Source organism: Mizuhopecten yessoensis, unplaced genomic scaffold (assembly GCF_002113885.1).
Source record: "Mizuhopecten yessoensis strain PY_sf001 unplaced genomic scaffold, ASM211388v2 scaffold7841, whole genome shotgun sequence".
NCBI classification, from domain to species: domain Eukaryota; kingdom Metazoa; phylum Mollusca; class Bivalvia; order Pectinida; family Pectinidae; genus Mizuhopecten; species Mizuhopecten yessoensis.
Genome location: NW_018407249.1, coordinates 292,609 through 306,148, shown reverse-complemented (window position 1 = coordinate 306,148; position 13,540 = coordinate 292,609). Strand labels below are relative to the sequence as shown.

The 13,540-nt window shown below is 37.4% G+C and overlaps 1 protein-coding gene across 1 annotated transcript; it reads right to left on the bottom strand.

Annotated features, from left to right (window-relative positions):
* Positions 1 to 2,020: 2,020 nt before the first annotated feature.
* LOC110454440 (uncharacterized protein K02A2.6-like) lies at positions 2,021 to 2,656 on the bottom strand. Its single transcript, XM_021503935.1, has one exon. The coding sequence runs from the start codon at positions 2,654 to 2,656 to the stop codon at positions 2,021 to 2,023; it is 636 nt and encodes a 211-aa protein (XP_021359610.1).
* Between the last annotated feature and the right edge of the window lie 10,884 nt (positions 2,657 to 13,540).

Sequence of the window (13,540 nt, the reverse complement as noted above, 5' to 3'; positions counted from 1 at the left end):
CAATGGTAATAGAGAGGCGATATGACACTGTCTCGCCTGGTCAAGTTACATTCGCACTCCAGTGTAAAAATATTTTAGTACGAAGCAAAAATATGCAGACAAATTAAACTAGCTCTGTAAAATTGCCAATGTCCGAGCAATCACTGATCATGTACGTCTTGTACTAAAAAGAAATATCGGAAATATATACAAAGCAGTATCAATGTATCATAAAGAATTTTATGATAAAAGTGCTAAATTTGAACTTTCATTTAATATCTCATTATATTCGTTATTAGGCGTATTTTAAACTACAAACTTTTTAACTTTCATTTGATTTATTCCATCGTGTGACATAAATATAACTAATATCCTGGAACTATTTTGTGTAAATGGTTTCTCCTTAACTTGTGTCAATTTAGATAAGTTCTATTTACGAAGCTTTTCCTTTGAAGTCGACATGTATACTTCGTTTGATTGCTGTCAGATTAACCTATGCATTAAATCAGTTTCAGTTTCTTTATTACACTCTTGACACACTTGTGTGTGTAACAAGAGGTCAAAAATTCAAAACAACATACACGGCAGACAGGGTAATCAGTTACTAAGTTCATTGTAATATCATAAAGAATTTTATGATAAAAGTGCTAAATTTGAACTTTGATTTAATATTATCATTATATTCGTTTTTTGGCGTACTTTAACCTATAAACTTTCATTCAATCTATACCATCGTGTGACATAAATATAATTAATATCCTAGAACTATGTGTAAATTGTTTCTCCTGAACTTGTGTCAATTTAGATAAGTTCCATTTATGAAGCTTTTCCTTTAAAGTCGACATGTGTCATTGTTGTCAGATTAACTCATGCATTTACTTTGTCCATCTTATACCATATATCTTTCAACTTGATTATATAACGTAACAGGATTAACTTGTCATACCAGATCGGACACTGCATTCAGTCTCCGACAAAGGACAGCTAAATTGGCTTACCTGATCGGGTACGGCCGAAGTCTGAAAGGCCGATTGCTAAGAATGACAGATGTCACTCAAACTAATTACTTAATTGCTTTTGTGTTAATGTACTTAGGACACGATTACGATTTGTAACAGCAGTTAGGAGCTAGGCATCGGACTGTACGGGTGTGTTTTTGGATACTCCAGAAATCACCCACCGACCTACACGTCTCCAGAACTTTTACTTTTCAAATTGTATAACAATACCCCACAAAAGTGTAGTTATAGTAACATATGAATAATTATATTAAATACGCATTTAAGTAACTCATTCAAGAATAATAATGACTAATTACAAATTATAAGCATATAAAGGTAATAAATAACAAATTTATGCAATTTTAGAACAAACTGCTATTGTATGACAATAATCAGCGTGAAATACATTGGTTTTCTACATTTTTAAGAAAGTAGCTCAATCTGGATAATAAGAGTCAATTACAAATTTTAAACATACCTCTCATTTTAGCTTAACTTGGATTTATACAAAAGTAATGTGCGATGTATTTATGTTTATAATTAGTTATCGTAGCATTATTACCTTGAAAAAGATAGTGATATTAATCCCCAATACCATTATTACTGTTGTGTTCTACACCATTTGTCAGGGAAAACCAAGAGAGCCGCCATTCAGGTCAAAACAGTGTTGATTGAATATCCCATAATGCATTGCAAGGCATATACTTATACAGATGGATCCGGATTGCGGACCGAAAGTCATAAACACATAATTACAACATTCCTCCACCACAGTTTTGTTTGTTCCAGTCTGAAAAACCATTTACCACAATTTAATCAGAACGTCTTTACCGATGGATTCACATGATTACTGTTCATGGTACTATTAATCTACTGGCTAATTAACAGTACTTTAAAACACCAATTTCAATTTATCAATTTAGTCATTCAAAGTAATACTGAATTCAATAACAAACTTAATACTGAACTTGAACATATCTACATAGGACTGGGTATTATTATGCCCAAGCACTGTACATGTGTAACTACGTCCTAACAACCTAGAACTTGACAAAGCCGTCAAACTTTTTGGGAGTTCCTGCATTTCTCTTCGGATTACGCCGGATAGGGGTGTCCACAGTGGATTTCTCAGGTAAGTTCGGACAGGCGTTGGAATCACTTGTAGTTTGCGCCATACTATCACTTGAAGTAGGTGGTGTTGTTTCCTCTGGTAACACAATGTGATCCGCAGTCGGAAGAGTTTGTTTGGCAATTGGCTCGTACTCAATGCTACTAGGTTCGACGTTCGAGTCCCTTAACTGATCCAGATGACGCCGCCAAAATACGCCAGGAGCAACATCAATATGGTATGATACTGGACCAGTTCGAGAACTGATGGTTCCTGACGTCCACAATGGTTTACTCAATCGATAGTCTCTGATCGCGACTGTTTGTCCAGGTTCAAATGATCGTTTGGTATCATGCCTTTTCTCGACCATTCTGCTTTGAGCATCTTCCACATGACGTTGGATGTTAGGTTTGATCAAGTCCAACCTGGTACACAAATTTCGACCCATGAAAAGCTTTGCTTGAGTTTCGTTGGTCGTTGTGTGTGGTGCATACCGGTAAGCCAACAGAAAGTTCGAAAGTTTCTTGTTGATCGAACCATGGTCCTTGGCGCTAGATCGCATGGCCATTTTGAAAGATTGTACAAATCCCATTGGATTTGACGAAATTCCGAAATTCCTCAGAAACAAACTGAGGGCCATTATCGCTAACAGTTTGCCTAGGAATTCCGTTCCTTGCGAATATGGTGCATAGAACCTCAATGGTTTTCTCGGACGTAGTCGTGTTCATTTGTACAACTTCTGGCCATTTCGAGTTGGCGTCTAAAACTACGAAGAATTTTGAACCGAAAAATGGTCCCGCGAAATCTATGTGTAAGCGACTCCAAGGTCGGGATGGCCACTCCCATGGATGTATTTGAGCCGCTGGTGGTGCATGTTTCACATTCTGGCATCCATTACAACTTTTTGTCATTGTCTCAATGTCTTTATCTATGCCAGGCCACCACACGTAGCTTCTGGCGAGTGCCTTCATCTTCACCACACCGATGTGTTCCGAATGAAGCTCCTCTAGCACACGCGTACGCAGACGTGGCGGAATTTTCACACGAATTCCCCATAGGAAGCACCCATGCTGTACAGTTAGTTCGTTTTTCCTTGTAAAATATGCCTACGTCTCACCGTTACGGATATCCGGATTCCAACCCGACATGACGCATTCATAGACCGATGACAATGACGGATCACGAAGTGTGTCGCGTTTCACTTGGTGGTGATTCACCGGAAGTGTGTCAAACTGTGACAGGTTCAACAATTCTACCGCATCAAGTTCCTCCACTTTGACCTCATTTTCAGCATGTCAGCATTGCCATGTTTCTTCGAGCTTTAGTACTCAATAGTGTAATCATATCCTGCGAGAAATAACGCATATCGTTGAAGTCGTGCAGCTGTTGTCGTAGAGATCCCTTTTCGAGGGTTGTAGATGGACACCAACGGTTGGTGGTCCGTAATCATGCTGAAGTGACGTCCGAATAAGTATGTGTGAAAACGTTTCACCGCCCATACTATACCCAAGGCTTCTTTGTCAATTTGTGCATAATTTCTTTCAGCTTGATTCAAGGAACGCGAAGCATACGCAAGGGGTCGCTCACTTCCGTCAGCCATGACGTGCGAAAGAACGGCTCCTAAGCCTTTTGGAGAGCATCACTGGCAACTCTCAGGGGTAACTCTGGATCGTAGTGTGTGAGAACTTCTTTTGATGTGACCATACGCTTGACCTCCTCAAACGCGTTTGGACATTCCTCGCCCCACTCCCACTTAAAGTCTGTCTGCAACAATTTATGGAGTGGGTTGAGTGTCGCGGAAAGGTTTTTCAGGAAACGGCCATAACAGTTCACAATTCTCAAAAAAGATCTTAGTTCTGTCGTGTTAGTTGGTGTGGGCGCCTTTAACACGGCTTCGATTTTCTCTTGCGTTTTGTGTAGTCCCTTACTGTCTATTTCATGACCACAGAAAGATACACGTTTCTTGAAGAATTCACACTTTTCCAAATTTACTCGAAGGCCATACTGTTGAAGTCGTTCCAACACAGAACTTACGTTTTTCAAGTTTCGTCAGTGGTTTTTCCCGTAACTATCATGTCGTCTATGATACACTTCACCCCTGGCAAGCCCTGCAAAATTGTATCCATCGTTCTTTGCCAAATTGCCGGAGCTGATGCGATACCGTATACAAGACGGTTAAACCTGTATAACCCCTTTTCTGTGTTAATCTTCAACAAATAGCGCGACTCCACATCGACTTCCATCTGCAGGTAGGCTTGTCGTAGATCCAACTTTGTGAAATGTTTCCCTCCTGCGAGGGCCGCGAAAATATCCTCAATTCTAGGTAGGGGATATTGATCAATCTCCAAGGCCGGGTTAACGGTGACCTTGAAATCACCACACAGACGGACTTTACCCGATTTCTTGATCACTGGTACAATTGGAGTAGCCCATTCGCTATAGTTCACTTTGGTCAAGATACCATTTTCCACTAGACTGTCAAGTTCTGCTTCGACTTTCGGTCGTATGGCATATGGCACTCAATCTGATTAAAAGCATCTGTTACATGGCTCCGCCTGAACATCTGAATGTGCCGCGGCCAGGGCCTCGTTCAAATGACCTTTAGATGAACCAATCAGAGGCGCGCTGGCAAAAGTTTGCCAACTAATCGGAATATCATGGTTGATAGATAAATAGCGAGGGGTATCGAACAGATTAGTTTTCAAAAACAAATATGGCGGTGAGAACTGACGTTTCTACGACGCCAAGAAAAACGTTCCCTAATAAATACTCTAATAAAGCTTCGAATATCTTTTTCTGTTCGGGTTTCAGGCGATCAATCTCAAATAACTTCAGAACTTTGGCATCATTCTCATCAATGTCCGCCATATTTGTTACAACTCCGAACGCCCTTTTGAAAGAGGGTCTCTGATTGGTCAAAATTTAATGAGTATTTATAAATATAAAGGTCACCTGAACGTGACCCTGACCGCGGCACACTCCGACGTTCAGGCGTAGTACGAAGTTAACGAAGCCATGTAACATGATTTTAATCAGATTGTATGGCACTGACCTAGGTTTGCAAAATGTTTGGTGTTGCATCATTTTTCAAGTTTAGTTTGGCCTTGACCCCATTTACTGTCCCAAGGTCATCTCCAAATACATCCTTGTATTTGTCCAAAATGGTTTGTAGTTGGGCAGGCGGTTTTACACGCTCAACGTCATCACTGGTGTTGCGAAGTAAATCATTGCGCTTCGCTGAGATGGACTTGATAGTCGGCCAATCTAATGTGATGTGTTTCAGCCAGTCTCGTCCAAATAGTATTGGGCCTCCCTTCTGGACTATGTATAACTTAACCGTTTTACATTGTTTCTCATATTCCACCTTCACATTGGCCACACCCAATGGTTTTAGTTTTTCACCAGAATATGTCTTCAAACACACATCAGGACGTGTCAAAGTCCGAAGAGTACTTTTCGTATGATTTCTGCTTCATCACTGAGACAGCTGCACCAGTGTCTAATTCCATGTCCACTTCCACACCGTCTAACTTGGGTTTTATCATGATCGCGCCATGTTTTGATTTCTCAACCGACATAATTTCCAATGATGCGATGAAATCATCATCATCCTTTTCATCTAGTACATTGTATATATGAACCTTAATGTCCTTCTGTTTGCAGGCTTTCCTACAGTGACCTGTTCGGCGACATCCAAAACACTCCTTATCTTTAAAATAACACTCATTGGAATGGTGTGTTGTAGCATTGCAGAGGTAGCACTTCAGTTGTTTCTTGTTTGTGGGTTTATTCGAACTACCCAAACTGTTCGGTCGTCGTTTCGCAGGTTCGTTGCGATTTTATGAACGGTTGCTGAAGACCCAGAACGTAATTCACTCGCGTCACGTGCAGCTGTTTCCATCGCGAGGGCACTATCATGCTCACTTGTAGTTTCGAGAGTCAGAGTTGCCTCAGACAGCAACTTTTTCTGTATGTGCTCGGATCGTAAACCACACACCAAGCGATCTCTCAGCGCGTCTTTCAAATTCCCAGCAAATTCCCAGTGTTCAGACAACTTTCGTATTGCTGCCAAATATTCACGGATGTTTTCTCCATCCTTTTGTTCACGTTTATGGAACCTAAAACGTTCTGCTATGAATAACGGTTTTGGGCTCAAATGTTCTTGTAGAGTTTTTACTAACTCATCATACGTTTTCTCAGATGGCTTCGTTGGTGCGGTCAACCCACGTAACAACGAATATGTCGACCCACCCACCAAACTCAGTAATGCCGGAACTTCTTTTCGTTTTTCACGTCGTTACACAGAAAATACTGCTCAAGGCGTTCACTGTAACTGTCCCATGTTTCGATGGAGCTATCGAAAATGTCCATGCGACCGATTCTCCCTGGGGGGGGGGGGGGGGGGGATACAACACTGAAACCGCTTCGAACAGCTAAATAGGATAACCCTAGACAGTTTCTGGGCTTCATGGCGTTACTTACGCAACCTTGACACTTTTTTACATAATTTGTTTGAGTCCGTATCTATGTCTCGTCGCCAGATGTGTTGTGTTCTACACCATTTGGCAGGGAAAACCAGGAGAGCCGCCATTCAGGTCAAAACAGTATTTATTGAATATCCCATGATGTATTGCAAGGCATATACTTATACAGATGGATCCGGAATGCGGACCGGAAGTCATAAACACATAATTACAACAATTACATAGCAAACAATTACGATTATTACGTGGTATACCAATCCATCTATCAGTATCAATGGGTAATTTTAAGTTCGACATTCTAAATTTGCTGATAATTATGCGTTCGCTGGAATTAAGCTTAACTTGATATGTTCAGAACAAAACTGGTTTTTAAAGATAGAGTAGAACTGTCCACGAGACGAAGAGTCAATAGCAGGGAACCAATTTTTAATAAATTGATCACATAGACGTTTTTTAAGCAAATTTTTTGAAGAGTGATCTAATCATTGTACATGTGTTTTGGTATATATCCAAATATTAGTAAACCCTGTGTTATTAAGTAATGATTTTATATATCCAAGCCATTTAAATTCTGCAGTATTATTTTCTTGCATTTTTAGTATTAGGCGATAGAATACACTAGATAGCTTATCTCCTCCTGTTATTAATTTATGCCAAAACATTAGCATTCTAACTTAAATTTCTATTTCTAATGGAAATTTGCCCAGTTCGCCATACACCATAAAATTTGGTGTACTACTTCGAACATGTAAAATTTTCTTACAAAATTGCAAATGATTTTTTTCAATGATACTAACATTTTCAAATCCCCAGATTTCACATACATAGAGTAAAATTGGAGATACTAGCGAATCAAAAAATTAAAGTTGTAAGTCAATAGATAAAGGAATATTTCTTATTTTGGTATACACTGCAAACAATGCTTTCTCTGCCTGGTTAGCTAACTGTTTTTGTTTTGTTTTAACGAATGATCCATTATAATTAAACAATATTCAGAGATAAGGGTAAGAATCATCACGAGTTATTGGATCATCAAATAGTTTAAAATTAAATCGCCGTCTGCTTTTCCGTTTTTCAAAAATTACTATTTTTGACTTTTTGGAATTGATAGTCAATTTCCAGTTTTCACAATAATTTTGAAAACAATTAAGTGCATTCTGTAAACCTCCAGGTGATCTTGACATCAACACAGTATCATCTGCATATAAAATAACAAATAATTTCACATACATACCAAGGTTATTTTCACATAAACTGTCAATTTCTTGCAAACATGATACATTATTTTGTTGAAGATACTCTTCTAAATCGTTTAGAAATATAGAAAACAAAAATGGTGACAAATTTTCTCCCTGTTTTAAACCAACATTGCACATAAAAAAAGTCATATATCTCATTTCCATTACGAACACAAGATTTTGTGTTTTCATATAAATTATGTATTACTTTGAAAACTTTTCCTGTTAGTGAAAAGGGTTGCATTTTTCTCCATAAACCGGCTCGCCACACCATATCGAAGGATTTTTTAAGTCGATAAATGTACAATATAACTTTTTGTTTTTTGACAAATATATAGAGATAAGAATATGTAATATAAATAAAAATATTTTCAGTGGTTGAATACCTCTCCCTTTCTAAACCCGGCAGGTACTTGCGATATAAGATTAATTTCATCTGCTAATACAGTTAATCTATTAATAATTATAGATGTCAATAACTTGCCTAGACATGAAACTAATGTGATTGCTCTATAATTATCAAGATCCTGTTTATCATCTTTGTTTTTGAAGATAGGTTTAATAATTCCTATTGTCCAATCTATCGGGACTAAACATGTGTTAAGTACAATGTTAAAAAAAATCGAATAAACTGAAAGAAATGTTTGTAGAGTATGTTTAATATGTTCATTTACAATTCCATCTACACCACAATTACTCTTTAATTTATATACAGCTTCTTTAATATCATCTTCAGTTATTGTGTCATTTAATATTTGATATATTGCATTGTCATGTATATCAGTAATTAAAAACTCGTGTTTCTCCTCCATATCATTACTATTAAGGTTTTTAAAATAGCTAAACAGTTCCTGTATAGTTAGATCAACTTTATTTGCCTGATCGTTACCCGATAGTTTGTTTAAAATATCCTTAAGATATTTTGGACCATGTTTAACAGAGTTATTTTATCTTCGACACTGTTAAGATTCTTTTTGAAACATTTATTCATTTCTTTTTTATATTGTTTACTTTTTGTCTTCAACTTTTTCCTATTTACTTCATTCTTAACCCTGCTATATTCCTTTTTCGATACATGGAATTCTTTCCTTAACTTATCACATTGTTTAGTATACCATGGTTTGTTGTTTCTTTTCCCAACCTTGTTAATGCAAGAAGCGGAAGATGTAAAAATATGGCTAATTTTGTGATTAACATCATCTATTTCAGCTCGAGAGATTTGGTCAGTTGGTTTATCAACTAATCGATCTAATACATTATTTAATTAATCCCTATTTTCATTGTGTTCATTTATAATAAAATCTACAAAATCATTTTTTAATTGATTTTTCCATTTTTTATAATCAACATTTACTATGTTTGCATTAGATAGATGTATACTTTGTTACCATTTATCGATGACCCACAAATGGTAAACTCAATGCGACAATGCACATCCTAGAGCAAAGGATCGAAGTCAGAAACTTCAAATTCATTAATACAACGGAATAATTCTGAAGATACCAAAAGATAATCTATCACTGATGAATTATCTATTACATGTAGTTTTTCCTATGTACTGGTCCTTTCCAATTCTACCATTGGCAATATAATTATTGTTTTGCTGACAAAACTCGATTAGTTTGTTTCCAAAATTATTCACTCTCGAAGTACATTGACTGTACCTAACTAGAGGTATATTAATTACATTCATTTTTTCGAAGTCATACATTACATCAAATAAATACTCATTTTCATCAATATTTAGTACATCAACAAGGCTATTATCTGGTTCAAAAAAATCTGGTCTCTGTTGCGTCTTAGAATTATAATCTCCAATTAACGCTACATGTGTATTGTCATTACAAAAAATTATCATTTCTCGCTCTAACTCAGAAAAACCATCAACAGTTGAGTACCTCAGGTGGGATATATACATTACCCAGTAGTATATCATAATCAAGGTTTAACAGTGATTTTGACAGTATTAACCATTGTACATATTCAGAATTACTTTTTTTGAAATGTAATGAGTGCTCAATACTTTTCTTGTAGACTATAACAATACCACCAGATCCTCTTTTACAGTTAGATCGATGTTTAGCATAGTATGAGTACCCTTCCGGTAATTTTAAAACATCTAATTCGTCAGTTTTACTCTCTAGAACAAGAGGCCCATGGGCCTTAACGGTCACCTGAAATATTTATACAGAGAGTTGATTTTGTTTTTAACATGAACAAAAATATTATTCAAAGTGACAAAAAACAATAAAACCATCTTATTCAATATCTAGCATACAGATTTAAGCCTAAAAAGTATTTGAAACTAGCACCTCTGATTCTAAACAAGGAAAATGAAGAAATTTTAGCACACTGACTCCTTTGGGTACCACCCTACAGCCCTTGGGGTAGGGCTGGCTCAACATTTTCAAAGTATCAAACTGTCAACCCAGAGTTATAATTCCAATCAAGTTATTAACATGTAATATTCAAAGTATCATTTGCCATTATAAACCATAATAAATGTTGCCCCCCCACCCCCTCCTTCCCCCAGGAAGTAAACGCGAGACTCTAGGGTCATAAACCTTAAGGTGGCTCCACACTTTCGCAATTAACCAGCAAAATTCGTTGAAACTTTCATATAATGGTTATGCAACTATGTAGAGTTGATTTTATGAAAATCTAAACATTCCGATAGTTTGCGAACTTTTTTGGAAAAAATACCAAAAATTTAATTTTCGTCAATTTTAATATTTTCCGGTTTTTTTTGTGTGTGGCATTGTTCGGAACAATAACAACAATAAAAAAATGAAAAGAAGCATTTCTAATTAACCCTACAAGCATTTTATTTATCGCAATATATGTAACACATGTTACACAAAGTGTTTTTTTTATTGAATTTGTACGGATAAAAGTAATTATCTACAAGCTAAAAGCAAACAGGACACAAAGATCTATACATATAGAGTGGGAAATTGAACAAAATATTCACAATGACTTTATAATTAATTTATTTTACATTTTACAATCACTTTGATCCGGGTGAGAGTTATCTTCCTTCAAAAAACCGGAACTTTTTGCAGAGGGATGAAATTTACACAATGACAGTTGTCTCTGTTTACATATAACAAAAATGATGGAAATAAATAAAAAATATGATATCAAAATTATCAATTTATTGTTCTTTAATGGAACCAAATTACTCTCAGTCATGTACACTTTTGACATCATTCCACAGTCCGCTAACTCACGGTATATGTGACCAGAGGCTATCGCATGGTATGCCGTTCTCACGTGCACTCACACATGCATTTCATAGGGATCTTGATATTTTACAAAACATTGTTTTCACAGAGTAAGTAGACTACATTTGTAAAAACGATTTAATCAACAGAGCGAAATTCGCTTAACAGCGAAAATCGTAACGACCTCGAGCTTATGAACTCGTGTAAGCACGTGATATGCACATGTGAGGTTGGTACGTCCGCATTCCATGTGTTTCCTATATGACCTTCTTGAGGTCGTCTGGTCTCGTGTCACTGTCTTCCCGTGAGTCTGTTCATGTCTATGAATTGGAAAGCTTTATTCCTGAAGTACGTGTGATTATTCATTTCCCGGTAAAATCTCGATATCGGGTGTTGACATATTATCGGCACGCACGTGTACTATTGTTTACCAGGGGCCTGTTCGTTTATGCGGAACAACCGGTTTGACCGATTATAAATGTAACAATTTCGGGTATAAATCCTGGCGGACCTGAAAATATGTATGCAGCCCTGGCAAGGCTGAAAGCAGCATCAGATTACTAGGTCCGACCTTATTTAATAAACGAACATCAGTGGTCCGATCGGTTTGACCGTTTAAACGAAAATGGTCCAGGTGTTACTATAATTTGCACTACGATATTGAATGCCCGATACGCAATACGGAAATGACGACACGGTGTACATGCACATTTCGATCAAGATAATTGAGTCCGAGCTTTACTTTTTCCGGAAGTACGTCACGAAAATGGATGCTGATGACGATGTGTGGAGCCACCTTAAGACCCTTCCATCTATGAAGAGTGTTTGATTCTACTATATCTGGGTCTTTGAGAAGAAGATTTTTGTGAAATTTCAATCAATTCAACCCTTTTTGGCCCCACCCATCAGCCCCGGGGGTCAATCAGGGCTGATGTGTGCATACCATCAAACTGCTATCCAATACTGATGATGCTAACCCAAATTGAATTACTTCCAATGGAAATTAAACAAATGTTGGTCCAAAATGTGATTTCCCTATATAAACTATAGTAAAGTTTACCCCCTCCTCAGGGGGAAACGTGAGACCCCAGGGTCATGAAATTCACATTTTGGTAAAGCACCTTTAGACCCTTCCATCTATGAAGAGTATTTGATTCTACCATATCTGGGTCTTGAGGAGAAGATTTTTGAAATTTCAGTCAATTCGACCCTTTTTGGCCCCACCAATCAGCCCCGAGGGGTCAGTCAGGGATATATGTGCATACCATCAAACTGCTATCCAATACTGATAATGCTAACCCAAATTGAATTACTTCCAATGGAAATTAAACAAATGTTGGTCCAAAATGTGATTTCCCTATATGGGGCTGGGAACCAAACCGGCCACTAGTTTAGTTGACCTTTGGCCATGGAAGGTTTCTGCAATATTTCATTGAAATTGGTTCAGGAGTTTTGGAGAAGATGTCGAAAATGTAAATTGTTTACGGACGCACGACGGACGACGGACGACGTCGGACAAAAGGCGATCGCAATAGGTCACTTGAGACTTTGTCCCAGGTGACCTAAAAACTAGTAATTCAAATGAAACAGTAAGTTGCTCAAATTCTGGTAGAATCAATTTTGACTTTAGACCACAAACATTAAAAAATATAACTTTTAGGGTAGAATTACAAAGTTCATTACGATTAGTGGAACCTCTTGTTTCGCATCCCTAGGGATTGTTAACGTTATGTCCGTAGCCTGTCACTCAAACCAATTATTCTACTTTCATTGTGTAAATGTACTTAACGACATGGATATGTAACATCAGTTAGGACCTAGACCTCGGACTGTACGGGTGTGTTTTTGGATACTCCAGAAATCACCCACCGACCTAGAGAAAGTTATTCTTATAAATTTATATTTGGACTACATACATATGTACATACAACATCTCCAGAACTTATAATTTCAAATTGTATTACAACACCCTACAAAAGTGTTGTTATAATTGTTGGAGAATCCGGGTTATTTGTCTCATTATTTTGTGTAGTCAAATTACGTACAAGATCCCGAACCTTCACTACCAAGCGAGATTTCACCACATCTACAAAACGCAACCATCAAAACAACAACCCGAAGTTACGTGTATTAGATCTTACATGTTTCAACAGAGAGTTATCAACTCGTCTCATCAGACTCCTCAACGTTTCTGGAATAACACCGGAATTGGACGAAACAGTTGGGAATTGCAGACCGACAGACATTGCACGCCATGCGGCTAACCTTTTCACAACGGCCATCTCAGAACATGCCCCACAATATCTTCCCACTGTTTCGAGTGTGAAAAAATTGGACACTTTTCTAGACTCTGTTTCTTAAAGGATTTCCGACTACGAAACTTCCGTCAACCCTTAATGCCACCTAGCGACCCCTTACCCATTACGAGAAGAATCGACAACGGCACAGACGCCCATATTCATAACAGCACCAATGCCAGAATTCTCAACCATAGAAACACCCCTAA